This window comes from Rhinolophus hipposideros (genome assembly GCF_964194185.1).
Source record: "Rhinolophus hipposideros genome assembly, chromosome: 19".
Lineage (NCBI taxonomy): Eukaryota > Metazoa > Chordata > Mammalia > Chiroptera > Rhinolophidae > Rhinolophus > Rhinolophus hipposideros.
In genome coordinates this window covers 37,037,838-37,050,525 of record NC_138065.1, presented here as the reverse complement: position 1 = coordinate 37,050,525, position 12,688 = coordinate 37,037,838, and the positions used below count along the sequence as shown (strand labels likewise).

General features: G+C 49.5%; 1 protein-coding gene across 1 annotated transcript; it reads left to right on the top strand.

Annotated features, from left to right (window-relative positions):
• Nucleotides 1–220: 220 nt before the first annotated feature.
• Nucleotides 221–12,119, top strand: BATF3 (basic leucine zipper ATF-like transcription factor 3). The gene is made up of 3 exons (XM_081025932.1): nt 221–342; nt 2,960–3,064; nt 11,653–12,119. The coding sequence occupies exons 1-3, from the start codon at nt 265–267 to the stop codon at nt 11,836–11,838; spliced, it is 369 nt and encodes a 122-aa protein (XP_080882058.1). The 5' UTR covers nt 221–264; the 3' UTR covers nt 11,839–12,119.
• Nucleotides 12,120–12,688: the final 569 nt, after the last annotated feature.

The window sequence follows — 12,688 nt, the reverse complement described above, 5'->3', positions numbered from 1 at the left end:
GAGGCGGGTTGGGAGAAGGAGGGGGCGGGGCAGACTGGGGACGTGAGGGACCGCGGGCTGGGACCGGGGGCGGCGAGGCCGGGAAGACGCGCGGCGGCAGCGGAGCGCGGAGAGCGGGAAGCCCGAGGGGCGGGGCGGGGGCCTGGCGGCCGGCAGGTGCGGGCGCGGGGATGCCGGCGGCCGGAGAGCGCCGGTAGGCAGCGCCCCGCGTGCAGGGCGCGGCGGGCAGCGCGGCGGGGGGGCCGCACCCGAGCAGCGCCCGGCATGTCGCAAGGGCCCCCGGCTGCGGGCGGCGTCCTGCAGAGGAGCGTGGCGGCTCCCGGGAACCAGCCTCAGCCGCAGGTAGTGAACTGGAGGCTCAGGGAGGGCGGCAGGGATGCGGGGACCCGGCCTCGGGGAGCGCGAGGAGGTGGGCACTGGGGTCCCGGGGAGCTGAGCGCTGAGAGCGGGAGTGGGGGCGCGAGAGCGTGGTGCCCGCGGCGTCCGGGATGGTGACCGGGCTCCTGCATCTGGGCAGAAGGACAGACCCGAGGGCGCCGACGCCTGGCTGGGTCGCGCACGGTCCACATTCCCCAGCACGCGTGGCCAGCGCTGCCCCAGGTGCCACACCATCCGCTTGCTGCCGCCTGCGCGCGTGACCCTTCCTGGGAGCTCCGAGTGAGGACCAGGGCGTGGGGAGGGGAAATTCAGCCCGAAGGGGCAACTCAACCCAGGCACTCCCAGTATCTACCCTCCTGCTGCCTGAATGGGGAACTCAGGACCGGTCAGCCTAGGGGTGCGGGGTGGGGGCCTGCAGTGCGTGGACTCCACCCCCAGCGCTGGTGGAAACCCCTCGCCTGCAGCCAGTCCTTTGCGCTGCCCCGGCAACCTTTACAACTGCGTACTCTGGGAACTGGAGACAACGTTGCCAGCAGGTTGTGCTGTGGGAGACTTCCCACCCAGGTGCCGCAGGACTGAGTCTTTTTTCCTCGTTATGTCCCCCTTCTCAGTTCTGTGCCTGGCAGAGAGCGTCCTCAGGTGATGCTAGAGCCCCAAAAATCTGAGTTTGGACCTCGGTTTTACCACGTAGGCTGAGTAGCCTCGGGCAATTCGCTTAACCTCTAGGAGCCTGCGTTTCCCCACATGTGAAATGAGTACATATAATAATATCAGCTTGTCATGATTTTTGTGAGTAGTTGAGATATGGTTAACAATATATGAATATCTCAACACTTTGCTCCCCTATTTCTCTCTTGATAAACGTTTCTGCTGGGTTGTCAGGTGGGGCCATATGATAGATGATGAGCCAGTTTAGAGTGTGGGCTCCCAGAAGGCAGGCTGCATTGTGCCCTATGACTTTCCAATTATGAAAAACAAAGAGGTAGGATTTGGAAACAAGCACGGGGTGGGCAGGACTCAATACAAAAGAACAGCAACCTGAACAGAGGTCATTGATGGCATATGTATACTGGGAGCTTTAAGATAAAGTCTTGTTTTATCTCATGCCAAGCCCCAAACTTTATGCTGTGGAGAGTACTTACCAGTTTGTTCCAGGCACTATCACCAGTGCCTGGCAAATGGCAGGTACTCAGTTAACACTATTGAAAGAATAATGAATCACACTTACAATAAATGAGAAAACAAAATTCAGAGAATGTGGTCCCCAAGGCCATATTGACAGAAGACAAAAGGAGGAGCTGTGTATTTCTAAAGCTAAAGTTTCATCCTCTGTACCACATTTCCCCCCTGTGGTGTTCTGGTTCTGTTTATCAAAATTACGTTTCCTCTGAAAGACTACATTGTAACACCTTGTGTCTGTTCCCTTAACTGTCTCCAGGCCTCTTGTATATATTATGCTATTTATGTACATGCCATTTACTCTTCTCCTTTTATAGCCTTGTAGTCCTTGCGTATGCTGAAAATTCTTTTCCTGCAGTACCTTGGGGAGATAGTATGTGTCTCTCTTATTTGGAATACAAGACCAGACAAAGTGATAACTGAACATATCCATTATTTTATGTTATCAGTGTTTGCTTTAACATTAATAATTGAATAGCTTTCCTATGTTTGCATTCTACTAACCTCTTGGCTTTTGAATGCTTTAAAGGTAGTATTCTCCACATGCCCATCTTGGTATCTTCTCACAGGTTTCTGGAAAGCAAATGCTGCTTTCCTCTCCATGTTTTCTATAACTGAAGGAAGTGTTTTTACCATGGGAGGTGCATTTTGCAGCCTGCCTGTTTCAGGATAGATAACTCTTGGAGGATGTGACTAGGTTTGGCTACATCTCATATATAGCTAAGGGCTTTCAAGATACATCATGAATTTGTTTTCTGATTTGCTCTGACCTGTGAAACAAAATGTCAAGCGATCCTGGTTCAAATGAGCATATTATCAGTGGTTTTCAATCATTCGCTGTGCCGGTAGAGTCATGTGGTAACACTGAGTTACAAGTGTCGTCATGATCTATACACAATATCGAAAGTACCTGTTTTGTGTGCAGTGGCATAAGACCTGGCACATGGCGAGTTCCAGATAGCAGATGCCTTCTGCCTTTTCCATTCTCAGATGAAAAGCACTGACACCACAGCTCCTCCAGGCACACACCCTATGGGGTAGGGGTTTATGAACGTTGGTTTGGAGTCCAACAGACCTGAGTTCCACTTCCCATTCACCCGCGTACTAGCTGTAGTACCTGGAGCAAGTCCCTTAACCTCTCTGAGTTTCTTATTCCTCATCTTTGAAATGGCAGCCACTCTACACATTTCTCAGGGTGGTGGTAGGGAATAACAGCTAAGTGAACTCATGGGGAGTGCTCCTTAACAAGGGCTACTGTTAGCTACCTCGCTGACGTAGCCCCAAGCGCTGCTGTGACTGCAAATAAAAGGGTGAAGACTATGAGCAATGCTGAGTGAAGAGACCAGGCAAACGGGTGAGGCGAGGGGCCTCCATTCACTCCTGACCGCACATTTCCCCCCAGAGCCCGGACGATGATGACAGGAAGGTCCGAAGGAGAGAAAAAAACCGAGTTGCTGCCCAGAGAAGTCGGAAGAAGCAGACCCAGAAGGCTGACAAACTCCATGAGGTGAGACTGAGGTCAGGGCAGAGCCACATGAGGGCCCCCGGCGAGGGGCCCGCCCTCCGTCCTTGCACTTTGATAGTGGCCCTGCGGTCACATCCTGGTCATCACCAATTTGGTCATGTACACGTCTAATTCTGCTGCATCCTTCCAGCCCAGTGTTCTGGTTCTTTGCTGACTGGCCTCTTGATTTCTCCCTCACCCACTGGTTGCATCTCACACTCACATTTCTTTCATTATAAAACAAACCAAACCAAACCTGCTCTTGATCCGATTCCCTATCAAGCTAGTGCCCATTTCTTTTCTTTCCTTCCGTCAGTTCCCTGCTCCTTATAGAGGGACTTGCTTTCTCCATGGCCTCCGTTCCCGTGTATTCTTCAGTCCTCTGTGATTTTGTTTCTGCCCTTTCCCCACCAACACACACACACACACACACACACACACACACACACACACACACACACACACACTCCTACAGAAGCTGCTCCCACTGAGACTGCTCGTGCCCTGGCATTGCCCGAATCAGGGAACTTGTTCTAGTCTCATCATCCTTCACCTCACTGGAACATTTGATGCCATTGACCTTCCCTTCTTGAAACCTTCTTTCAAGGTCTTTAGCTTCTAAAAGACCACATGTCTTACTTCTCCTGGCCCTCTTAAATAGCAGTTACTTTTTCTCTCAGTTTCTTTGTTAGATTTTTCTACCTCTGTTTCATAAAATGTTGTTGACCAGGGTTTCAGACTCTTCCCTTTATCCTTCTCACCATGGAAAATTTAATCTATAAGTCTGTTCTCCCAACATCAATTATGTCAGGCAGGACCGCTGTTCTAGCCCTCACACCATACCTCTGGTGTTTCCAAATGGGTCTGATTGTTGCAGGCTCCTCAGATGCAACATAGTCATAATAGAGGATTGTTACCCCTGAGACTTTCTCTTCCTACAGTCTTCTATTTGTTCTTAATGGTGCTACCCATCTTTCTCATCACCCAAATTAGGAATCTGGGATTTATCCTTTTTTTTTTTTTTAATGTTAACTGCTATTAATGTTAGCAACACTTTTTTTTTTTTAAAGATTTTTTGGGGAAGAGGAACAGGACTTTATTGGGGAACAGTGTGTACTTCCAGGACTTTTTTCCAAGTCAAGTTGCTGTCCTTTCAGTCTTAGTTGCAGGGTGTGGAGCCCACCACCCCTTGCAGGAGTCAAACCGGTAACCTTGTGGTTGAAAGCCCACTGGCCCATGTGGAAATCGAACCGGCAGCCTTGGGAGTTAGGAATACGGAGCTCCAACCGCCTGAGCCACCCGGCCGGCCCTATCCTAAACTCCTACGTGTTCCTTGACCCTTTTGCATAACTCCACATCATCTCACAGCTAGGACATGGGGACCACTCCATATCAGGAACTGGCCTCAGAGGCATGCGAGGGTCTGTCCAAGGATTGGTGACAGTTCTGAGCTCTTGCCGTTGTACAGCATTGGTGTGAACAATTACGAAAATTAGTTTAACTCTCACCTGCTATGCTTTTTTGGCCACAGATTATCTCAGTAAGGCCAGTCTAGGGGCATTGACAGCAGAGGTGATGCTGAGGTTTTTTGAGGGGAAATGACAATTTCTGAAAGCCTTTAACAATAACAGAGAACAGATTTAGAAAGCACACACTCCCAGGAGAGGTGACCCACTGATATAAATTTACAGCATGGCATAAGAGATAAATGTCAGATTCTCTCCTGGAAGTAGGAAGGCTGAGCCCTAAAAAGAGACTAAGATCTTCAGAAGAGAGTCGGGGGAGGTCCTTCCCAGCTTTTATTAGTTCTGTAAAATGTCCACAGAAGAACTGCAATGCCCTATGCCTCTTTTCTTCCTTCCCCCTTGCTCCTGAAGCAACCCTGGTTCTACCTTCATGTTACCGAATAACCCCCAGTGGGGACCTGCAGCTTACATGGTCCTGGATTCAGACTACACGTGCCAGCTGGACACGTGTAGCAGGGCCCTTCCCCTGAAGAAACTTCTAGTCTAAGCCAGGTGCATTAATATAAGAAAACACAGGAGGACACTCGGTTGTAAGGCCCAAGTAATTATATGTATGGAGGCAATGAAATGACTTGAACAAAATCTGTCATGGAGCAAGGTCAAGTAGATTAATTCCACAAATGTTTGTGAAGCACACCGTGAGCAAGGCATTGCCACTGAGTCACAAAGAGAAGAAAAAGATCTCTTTCCTGTCTTTGTGAAGCATTCTTTGTGAAGGCGTTCCCAAGAAAAGTATGTTAGTTTCCTATGGCTGCTGTAACAAATTATGACACATTTGGTTGTTTGAAACAACACAAATTTGTTATCTTACAGTTTTGGAGGCCAGGCATCTGAAATGGGCCTCACTGGGCTGAAATGAAGGTGTCGACAGGGCTGTGTTCCTTCTGGAGGCTCTGGAGAAGAATTCTTTTCCTTGCCTTTTCCAGCTTCTAGAGGCTTCTGTGTTCCTTGGCTTGTGGTCCCCTTCCTTCTTCAAAGCCAGCTCTGGCAGGCAGAGTCTTTCTCATGCTGCATTATTCTGACACTTTGTTGGTAGTCACATGTCCTTCTCTGATTCCTTGCTTCTTTCAGTTATAAGGACCCTTGTGATTACATTGGGTCTGCCTGCATAATCCAGGATAATCTCCCCATTTTAAGATTCTTAACTTAATCGCATCTGCAGAGTCCCTTTTGCTATGTAAAGTGACAGTCACACGTTCTGGATTGGATGTAAACACCTTTGGGGGAGGGGGACAGCATTTATTCTGCCTGTCCCAGAAGGTAACAAATCATTTACTGCAGAGTCAAGACAGGTCTCTTTCAATTTCTGTCATTGTTGGATTTGTTGGATTTGATAACAAGTGCAGGGTGCCTGGTTCACTTAGGGGTGGTGCCACCTTTGCTCCTGCTTGATCCCTCTTAGAGCCCTTCTAAGGGTGGAGGGCCCTTCGACTGGGTTCCCAGCCTGTTCTGCTGTCCACAGACATGACTGATTCTGCCAGGTGCCCCTTCCAGAAATGGGGCTGATTGACCTGAAACCCAGTCCTTCCATGGAAGAACACTCTCTTCTCCTCTTTCTCTGTAGTGCGAGCAGAATGGATCAGGACTATGCACCATTAGCAGATCATCTCAGCAAGGCCAGTTTTTGTTGAGAAACACTGTCGAGAAGGCCAGGACCGTGACTCCATTCGTATACAGACCCCAAAGCTGGAGTCCTCACCTTTACCATCACTAGCCACAGACCAGTGTGACCGGTCACAGGTGTGAGGGAACAGGTGGCTGGCTCAGGAAATGGAAAAATCAAGTCCTTCTGTACAAGAGGAATGTCATCTCTGGACCGAAGGGCACCCCAGGAATAACCCCTCCCCTGTTAATGCCTTGCCTCCCTCCAGGGAGGACATCACAGTTATGAGGATCTATGTGCTCCATATGGCCAACAGGGTAAAAAAAAAAAAGTAAACACAGTAAAAAAAAAAAAAAGACTATCTTTTAAACTTTGAAAAAATCTGCATATTGGGAGTGGGGTGTCTGGTCAAAAAAAATGTGGTGAAGAAATGTGACAGAGCACCTAGCACACTGCTTTGGGTCAGGGTAGGAAGCTCCTCAGGCCCCCTGGGACTCTCAAGCCACATCTAGGATGAGGGAAAGAGAGGGGACATAGTGCGTGGAAACCTTCTTCTCAAACCTGAATGGGGAGACACTGAGGGGCAGACCACATCACCTGATATCCACAACTGCTTGCTCCTCCCTGAGGAGATTTGAGTCAAGTTTCTATCCCATAAATCCCTCTCCTCTAGACTGTGGGGTAGCATTGCTGAATATCTTAAAGTAACTCAAAATCTTTAGTTGCCTTTCTTAAATACCATGAAGGGGAATATTTAGAACAAGACTTGTTTAAAATTCCCACTTTCTTTCCTGTCCATCTCGCTCATTCACCCCAACTATTCTTGAACCTCTCTCATCTCCAACACCCTGAAAAAACTCCTTCAGTCCCAGCTCATGTAAGTCTCTTGGCCACCTCCCTCCCCTCCCAGTTCTCTATCTCAAAGCCAGAGGATTGTCCATCAAGGCAGGACCTCCTCGGAGGGCAGAGGAGTGGGAGAGCCTGAGCAGGCCAAACCAAGGAAAGGCTGGGGTCACTCCCCCAGGTGAGTTTTTCCCTCAGGGTAGTGGTTGCTGGAAGTTGGACTGCAGTGATGAGAAACAGTTCCTCATGTGTAACTGTGTACCTCAGTGTTCTTTGTGGCTTTTCAAATCATCCCTTCAAGGCACTTACACTTCTTGTGGGGATTTCGACCCCTATTCATCTCTGAACATTAGGCACGCGCCTGAGTCCACATTCACAAATAGGAACCCCAGTGAACAGCCCAGCTCCCTAACACAAGCTAAAAGGCACATCTCTCAAAAGTGGGTCAAACTGGTTGGAGCCTGGCACACAAAGGTGTAAGACTGAGACAAAATTTTGAGTCAGAAAAGGAAGGCAGTGATGCCATCTTTAGGAGCCCCAAATATCAATAACAGACACATTTATTGAGTAATATGGTTGTGGTATGTGTTGCCATGGTTTTCTCAGATCTTGCATACTCTGAAGAGAATGCTCCATGTCAGTCTCCCCACTTGGTTTAGAAACTGATGATGACACTAATTTTTATAGCCCTTGCTGGTGACACATCTTTCTGCTGGGAAGGTTATCAGCTTAAGGTTTGGGAATAGACTTATTGTAAAATCCTGAGCTCTTACAGCCCTTTACTGCTGGTAACCACTATGGGGAAATCTGGGTCCAGGCATTGCCAAGCAAAAGCAGAATTGCTGTCATTTCATGAGAGTTGCAATTGACCTTGAAATCAGGGATCAGATCCCAAGTCTGCATGACCTTGGGAAAGTCATTGTGCCTCTGTGAGTGAGTTTCAGTTTTTTAGGTTGTGAAACGGGGTCTGAGTCCTCCTGCTGGCCTTTTGCTCCCCCTCGTCTCCTTTCCTGCCTTAGTTATCATCGCTGGTCCCTGGTCCCATATTATCTTTTTTCTTCCTTCTTCCACCTCCCCCCCACTCCACTTCAAGCCGTTGTTTCTCAGTCTAGTTGTGTAGGACACAACTCCCTGACCCATGCTGGTATTATGAGCCTTGCGTTCCCCACCCCCACCCCCAACCAAGGTTTCTCCACCTTGGCACTATTGACATTCGGGGCCAGATAATTCCTTGTTTGGGGGGCTGTCCTGTGCACTGTCAGACATTACGTAACATCCCTGGCCTCTGCCCATTAAATGCAGTAGCACCTCCTTCCCCAGTTGTGACGACCCAGACTGTCTCGACACTCCAAATGTCCCGTGGGGGCTGCCCAAAGCGCCCCAGTTGAGAACCACCGCTCTAGACAGCTTCATTTCTGAGGCACAGCTGGGATTTGCAATGACTTCACCACCTCTAGTTGTTAGGTCTCTGCTTTGTGACAGTGTCCTGGCAAATACCTCGGAAGGCAGCACAATTACCTCAAACCCTGAGAGGGCAAAGGATTCAAAACTCACCAACCATTGAGCTACACCAATCATCTCTGACAATAACAAAGGGTCCAATGTTCTTTGCTTCTTTTTCATGTACGTGAAGTCCACGTAATTTCTCCCTGGTGTGAAGTTAGTCTTACTCTTTTCCCTTTGTTCCCACTCGGGGTTCTCTCCCCTCCTCCCCTCCCAGTGTCTCCTTTTATTTTTGTAGAACTGGTCTTACCTGAAAAAGACTTTGACTTCTTCTCTATTTTTTTATTCCCTCAGCTCATAAAAGTCCCTCAGCATATTTATGAGTAAACTTAAATCCCAGAAGAGAAAGTCCCTGCGGAAAAGGCAGGCAAGAGGCCTGCTTGGGCGGGCTGCTCCGGAAAATTCTGAAGCCTTTCTGAGCTGGGGTTGGGGACAGCAGTGGTCCTCAGAAAGGCTTTAGGTAGCATCACTCTTCCTGGCTTCCAGAAATAAATCTCAGAAGCTCACAACATCTTGCCATAAAATTCAGTAAATATGGAAAGTCAGTTTGGAATATTCTACTATAGGAAGAGAGCAAGTGTCCTATTCTTTGGAATTTAGTTTAAACATTAGCTCATTGGAACCATTCAAATCTAGTCTCCATTTTACTTGGAGGTGAAGAGAATTTCCAGTTGCAAGTTTGAGTGTGTGTGTGTGTGTGTGTGTGTGTGTGTGTACCCATTTCACAGGCTCTTCACAGGCATTTCACAGGCTCTTACCCCTCTGCTGCAGGCAGGCTTCCATCCCCATCCTCCCACCCATACCCGCCCCTTACCCACTGAGGGCTTGGTTGTAGACTAACTTCTGACTCTAGGACTAGAGCTTTCAGAGGCCAGAGGAGAGCGTGAGGAGTTGGGGGAAGTAGGCATGGACGAGGGCTGGAGGCAGAATGGGGCCAATGCAGGAGTGATGCCACACTGACCCAGCACAGCCTGCGGGGAGAAGGGGTGAGGGCTGCTGCCTTGGAGAGTGTTCCAGACCCTGAGAGCCTGCCTGGGAAAGGCGGGAGGAGAAGAATGCCTCCGATCATCTCTGCAAGCAGCCCCTTGTTCTGAGAGCGGGAAACGTGCCTAGAGGGGAATGGAGGACATGAAACGGGTGAGAGACGAGGACAGAGGCCTGAAGGGTCACTGAGAACGTAGAGGCTGGCACTGCGGTCTGTCAGGAGCGGGTACAGGAGAGCGTAGCAGAGGCCCCAGCTGCTATATATTTCTGATCTTTGGAGAGAGGTCTTATTTGAGTAAGATTGAATATGATACAAAACTGAACAAGACACAGAATAAGAGATGTGCTTCCATTGGGTGCTATGATCAGAGAAACCTCCCTGCAGGGGGTGGGCTTGAGCTGGGCCCACACAGAAGAGGAGGAAGGCATTCCAGCCGAGAACAGCATCAGCAAAGGGGCAGAATTGAGAATTTGCCTGCGCACCCTGGGCCTATGAGAAGATCAGACTTTCTGTAGTGATATTTCTTAAAAATTACTAGTAAGAGAAAAGATGTATTGAATAATAAGGTTGGGTCCCCTGCTCAGGAAATGCGTGGTGTTTTTGGTGCAACAAAACCTTACTGTAGGAATCTATCTAGAAATGATGGAAAACAGCATTTCAGCAGGATTTAAATAAGGCTGTCAGCGGAAAGAGGGTCTCTATTGGCATGCCATAGGGCTCTGCCAGTGGCCAAATCTTGTAGAATTTATAAATGACTTGGATATAGCAAAGGAAGACTTGCTTATGAAGTTCATGGATAGCCTACAGCTGTATGGCATGACAATCCATGGGCTGACAATCAAGATTCAGAAAGATTCGCTAGGCTGGAAGATACCCAAGGGAACAGGGTGAAATTCTGTAGAGGTGGGTGTAAAGGCCACCCTCAAATTCCAAAACGTCCATTGTCTTCCAAGTACAAACAGAGAAGCAGCAGATGCAGACGAAGCTTGCCCTTCTCTGCAAGCTTAGGGAGACTCCCCGGAGCGAGGTGGCTGTGGGCTGGGGTCCAGCCCAGAACAGATCACCAGTATGCGTCTGCTCACTGCGTGGTCAGGGCATCCCTGGAATCACGCACTTCATTTTGGGAAGGATATTTATTCAGAGGTGCTAGCAAATTGGAACATGTGTCAGGTGGACTCCAAGGAGAGTGAAGGGTCCAGGAGTCCCAAAAACCCAAGGAACTCAGAGGACCTGAGACAGTTGAGCTTAGAGAATACCTAAAAGGAAGTGGTATGGGGATGTCTCCCAACGTTTCAAGAACTGTGATGCTGAAAAAGTATTGAATTTACTCTGTGTGGTTCCATAGGGTGGAACCAAACCCAATAGGTGGGTTTGAAGGAGAGAGATAGTTTGGATTGGTTCTAATAGAGCAGCTCAGAAATGGCAGGGGCTGTCCTTTGCAGGGGACAGTGCTCAGCACCAGCTGAATGTCTGAGTTGGACTTACATAGGGAAGGTTTCTGCATTGTGTGGGTTGGGCTAAGGGATTTCTATGAAGCCCTCCAGTTCCTAGCCTCTGTAAACTCTGATGTAGAGGAAATTTAACAGATGAGTGTTGGAGCAAAGCCAAGGCACGGGGTATTTTCATTCATTTGCTCAGCACTCACCAAACATTTGTTATGTTCCAGGCACTGTTCCAGGTGCTGGGACGCTAGCAGTGAACACAACAAAGACCTTTAAAAAGCAGATCAGCAGCTGGGGGAAGGGGAGGCTGACTGCAGAGGGGCACACGGGAACTTTTCAGAGTGATTGAAACATTCTGTCTTGATGGACATAGTTGTTTACATTTGTCAAAACTCGCTGAATTATACACGTAAAATAAGCGTATTTTATGTTCTGTAAATTCTACCTCACTAAAGTTGATTTGACAAACACAGCCCTGCCCTCACGAACCTTTCATCCTGGTGGGAGGAAAGACACATTAAGCACATGAATGAACACATATGAGTGGTGGGGGGGGGTGGGGGCGTCGTTAATGAGAAAGCTTTCGTGGGAAGAAGGTAAGCATCACCATGCGGGTTAGATCTGCCCGGAGGACCGAGGAGGAACGTGTATTATTAGAAATGCTTTTGCCCATTCCCTGTCTTCGCCAGGAATATGAGTGCCTGGAGCAGGAAAACACAGTGCTGCGGAAAGAGATTGGGAAGCTGACGGAGGAGCTGAAGCACCTGAGCGAGGCCCTGAAGGAGCACGAGAAAATGTGCCCGCTGCTGCTGTGCCCCATGAACTTTGTGCCGGTGCCACGGCCGGACCCCGTGGCCAGCTGCCTGCCCCGGTGAAGCCCAAGGACCATCCTCCTCTGCCCAGCAAGGAGCTTTGGTCTTTTTCACACCTGGGAGGAGGGTTCCCTCCTCATCTGTGTGCAAGAGGACCTATGGCCAGGCCTCCTCCACTGTTTCCTCTTCCCGAAGAGGTCATCCTCTGATCCTCGGGTTGTTTTGCGGCTCATGGGTCTTGCTTCCCCATACTGGCCATCTCCCCGCCAACCACATCATGCTGGATGGGGAGGCGCCTTGCCAGGTCTCCTCCTCGGAGCTCTGGGCCATGCCCTGTACGTGCCTGATTCTCACCACCTTGCGCGGATCCAGAAGTCACTTCACTTTGGCAGCTAGTAGGTTCCACTGTTGCGCAGAATCGTTTCCTCAAGAATTTGGATAATAAAGATGGCTATTGTCTCTCCTTTCGCCAAGTTCTTGGAATTTCGAGAGACCATACGTTTTCTCTTCCTGAAGAGGCCGTCTTCTGTCTCCTCAGGTAGTTTTGCAGCTCATGCATGGGTCCTGCTTCCCCTCCTGGTCATCTCCCCCCGCAGCCACATCACCCATGCGGGATGGGGAGGTACCTTCGGGGGGGCCTGCAGAGCAAAGGCCAGTGGGACTTCGCTGCCACCCCAGCGGGTCATGAAGGGGCTTGCAGACTCCTCTAGCTGTCTGGACTGCTCACCTGCTCTGACCCCTGCTGTTACTGCTGTGCAGCGGGCTGCTCACCCACCCTACTGCTGGCCCCAGGGTGTTTATGCCTGCGGGCCCCACTGGCCTGAGCCCCTTGGCTCCACATTATAAGCAGGGATCAATCTCCTTCCATTTAGTTGCTCTGTACACCCAAGGCACTGGAGTCCCTTTGGATCCT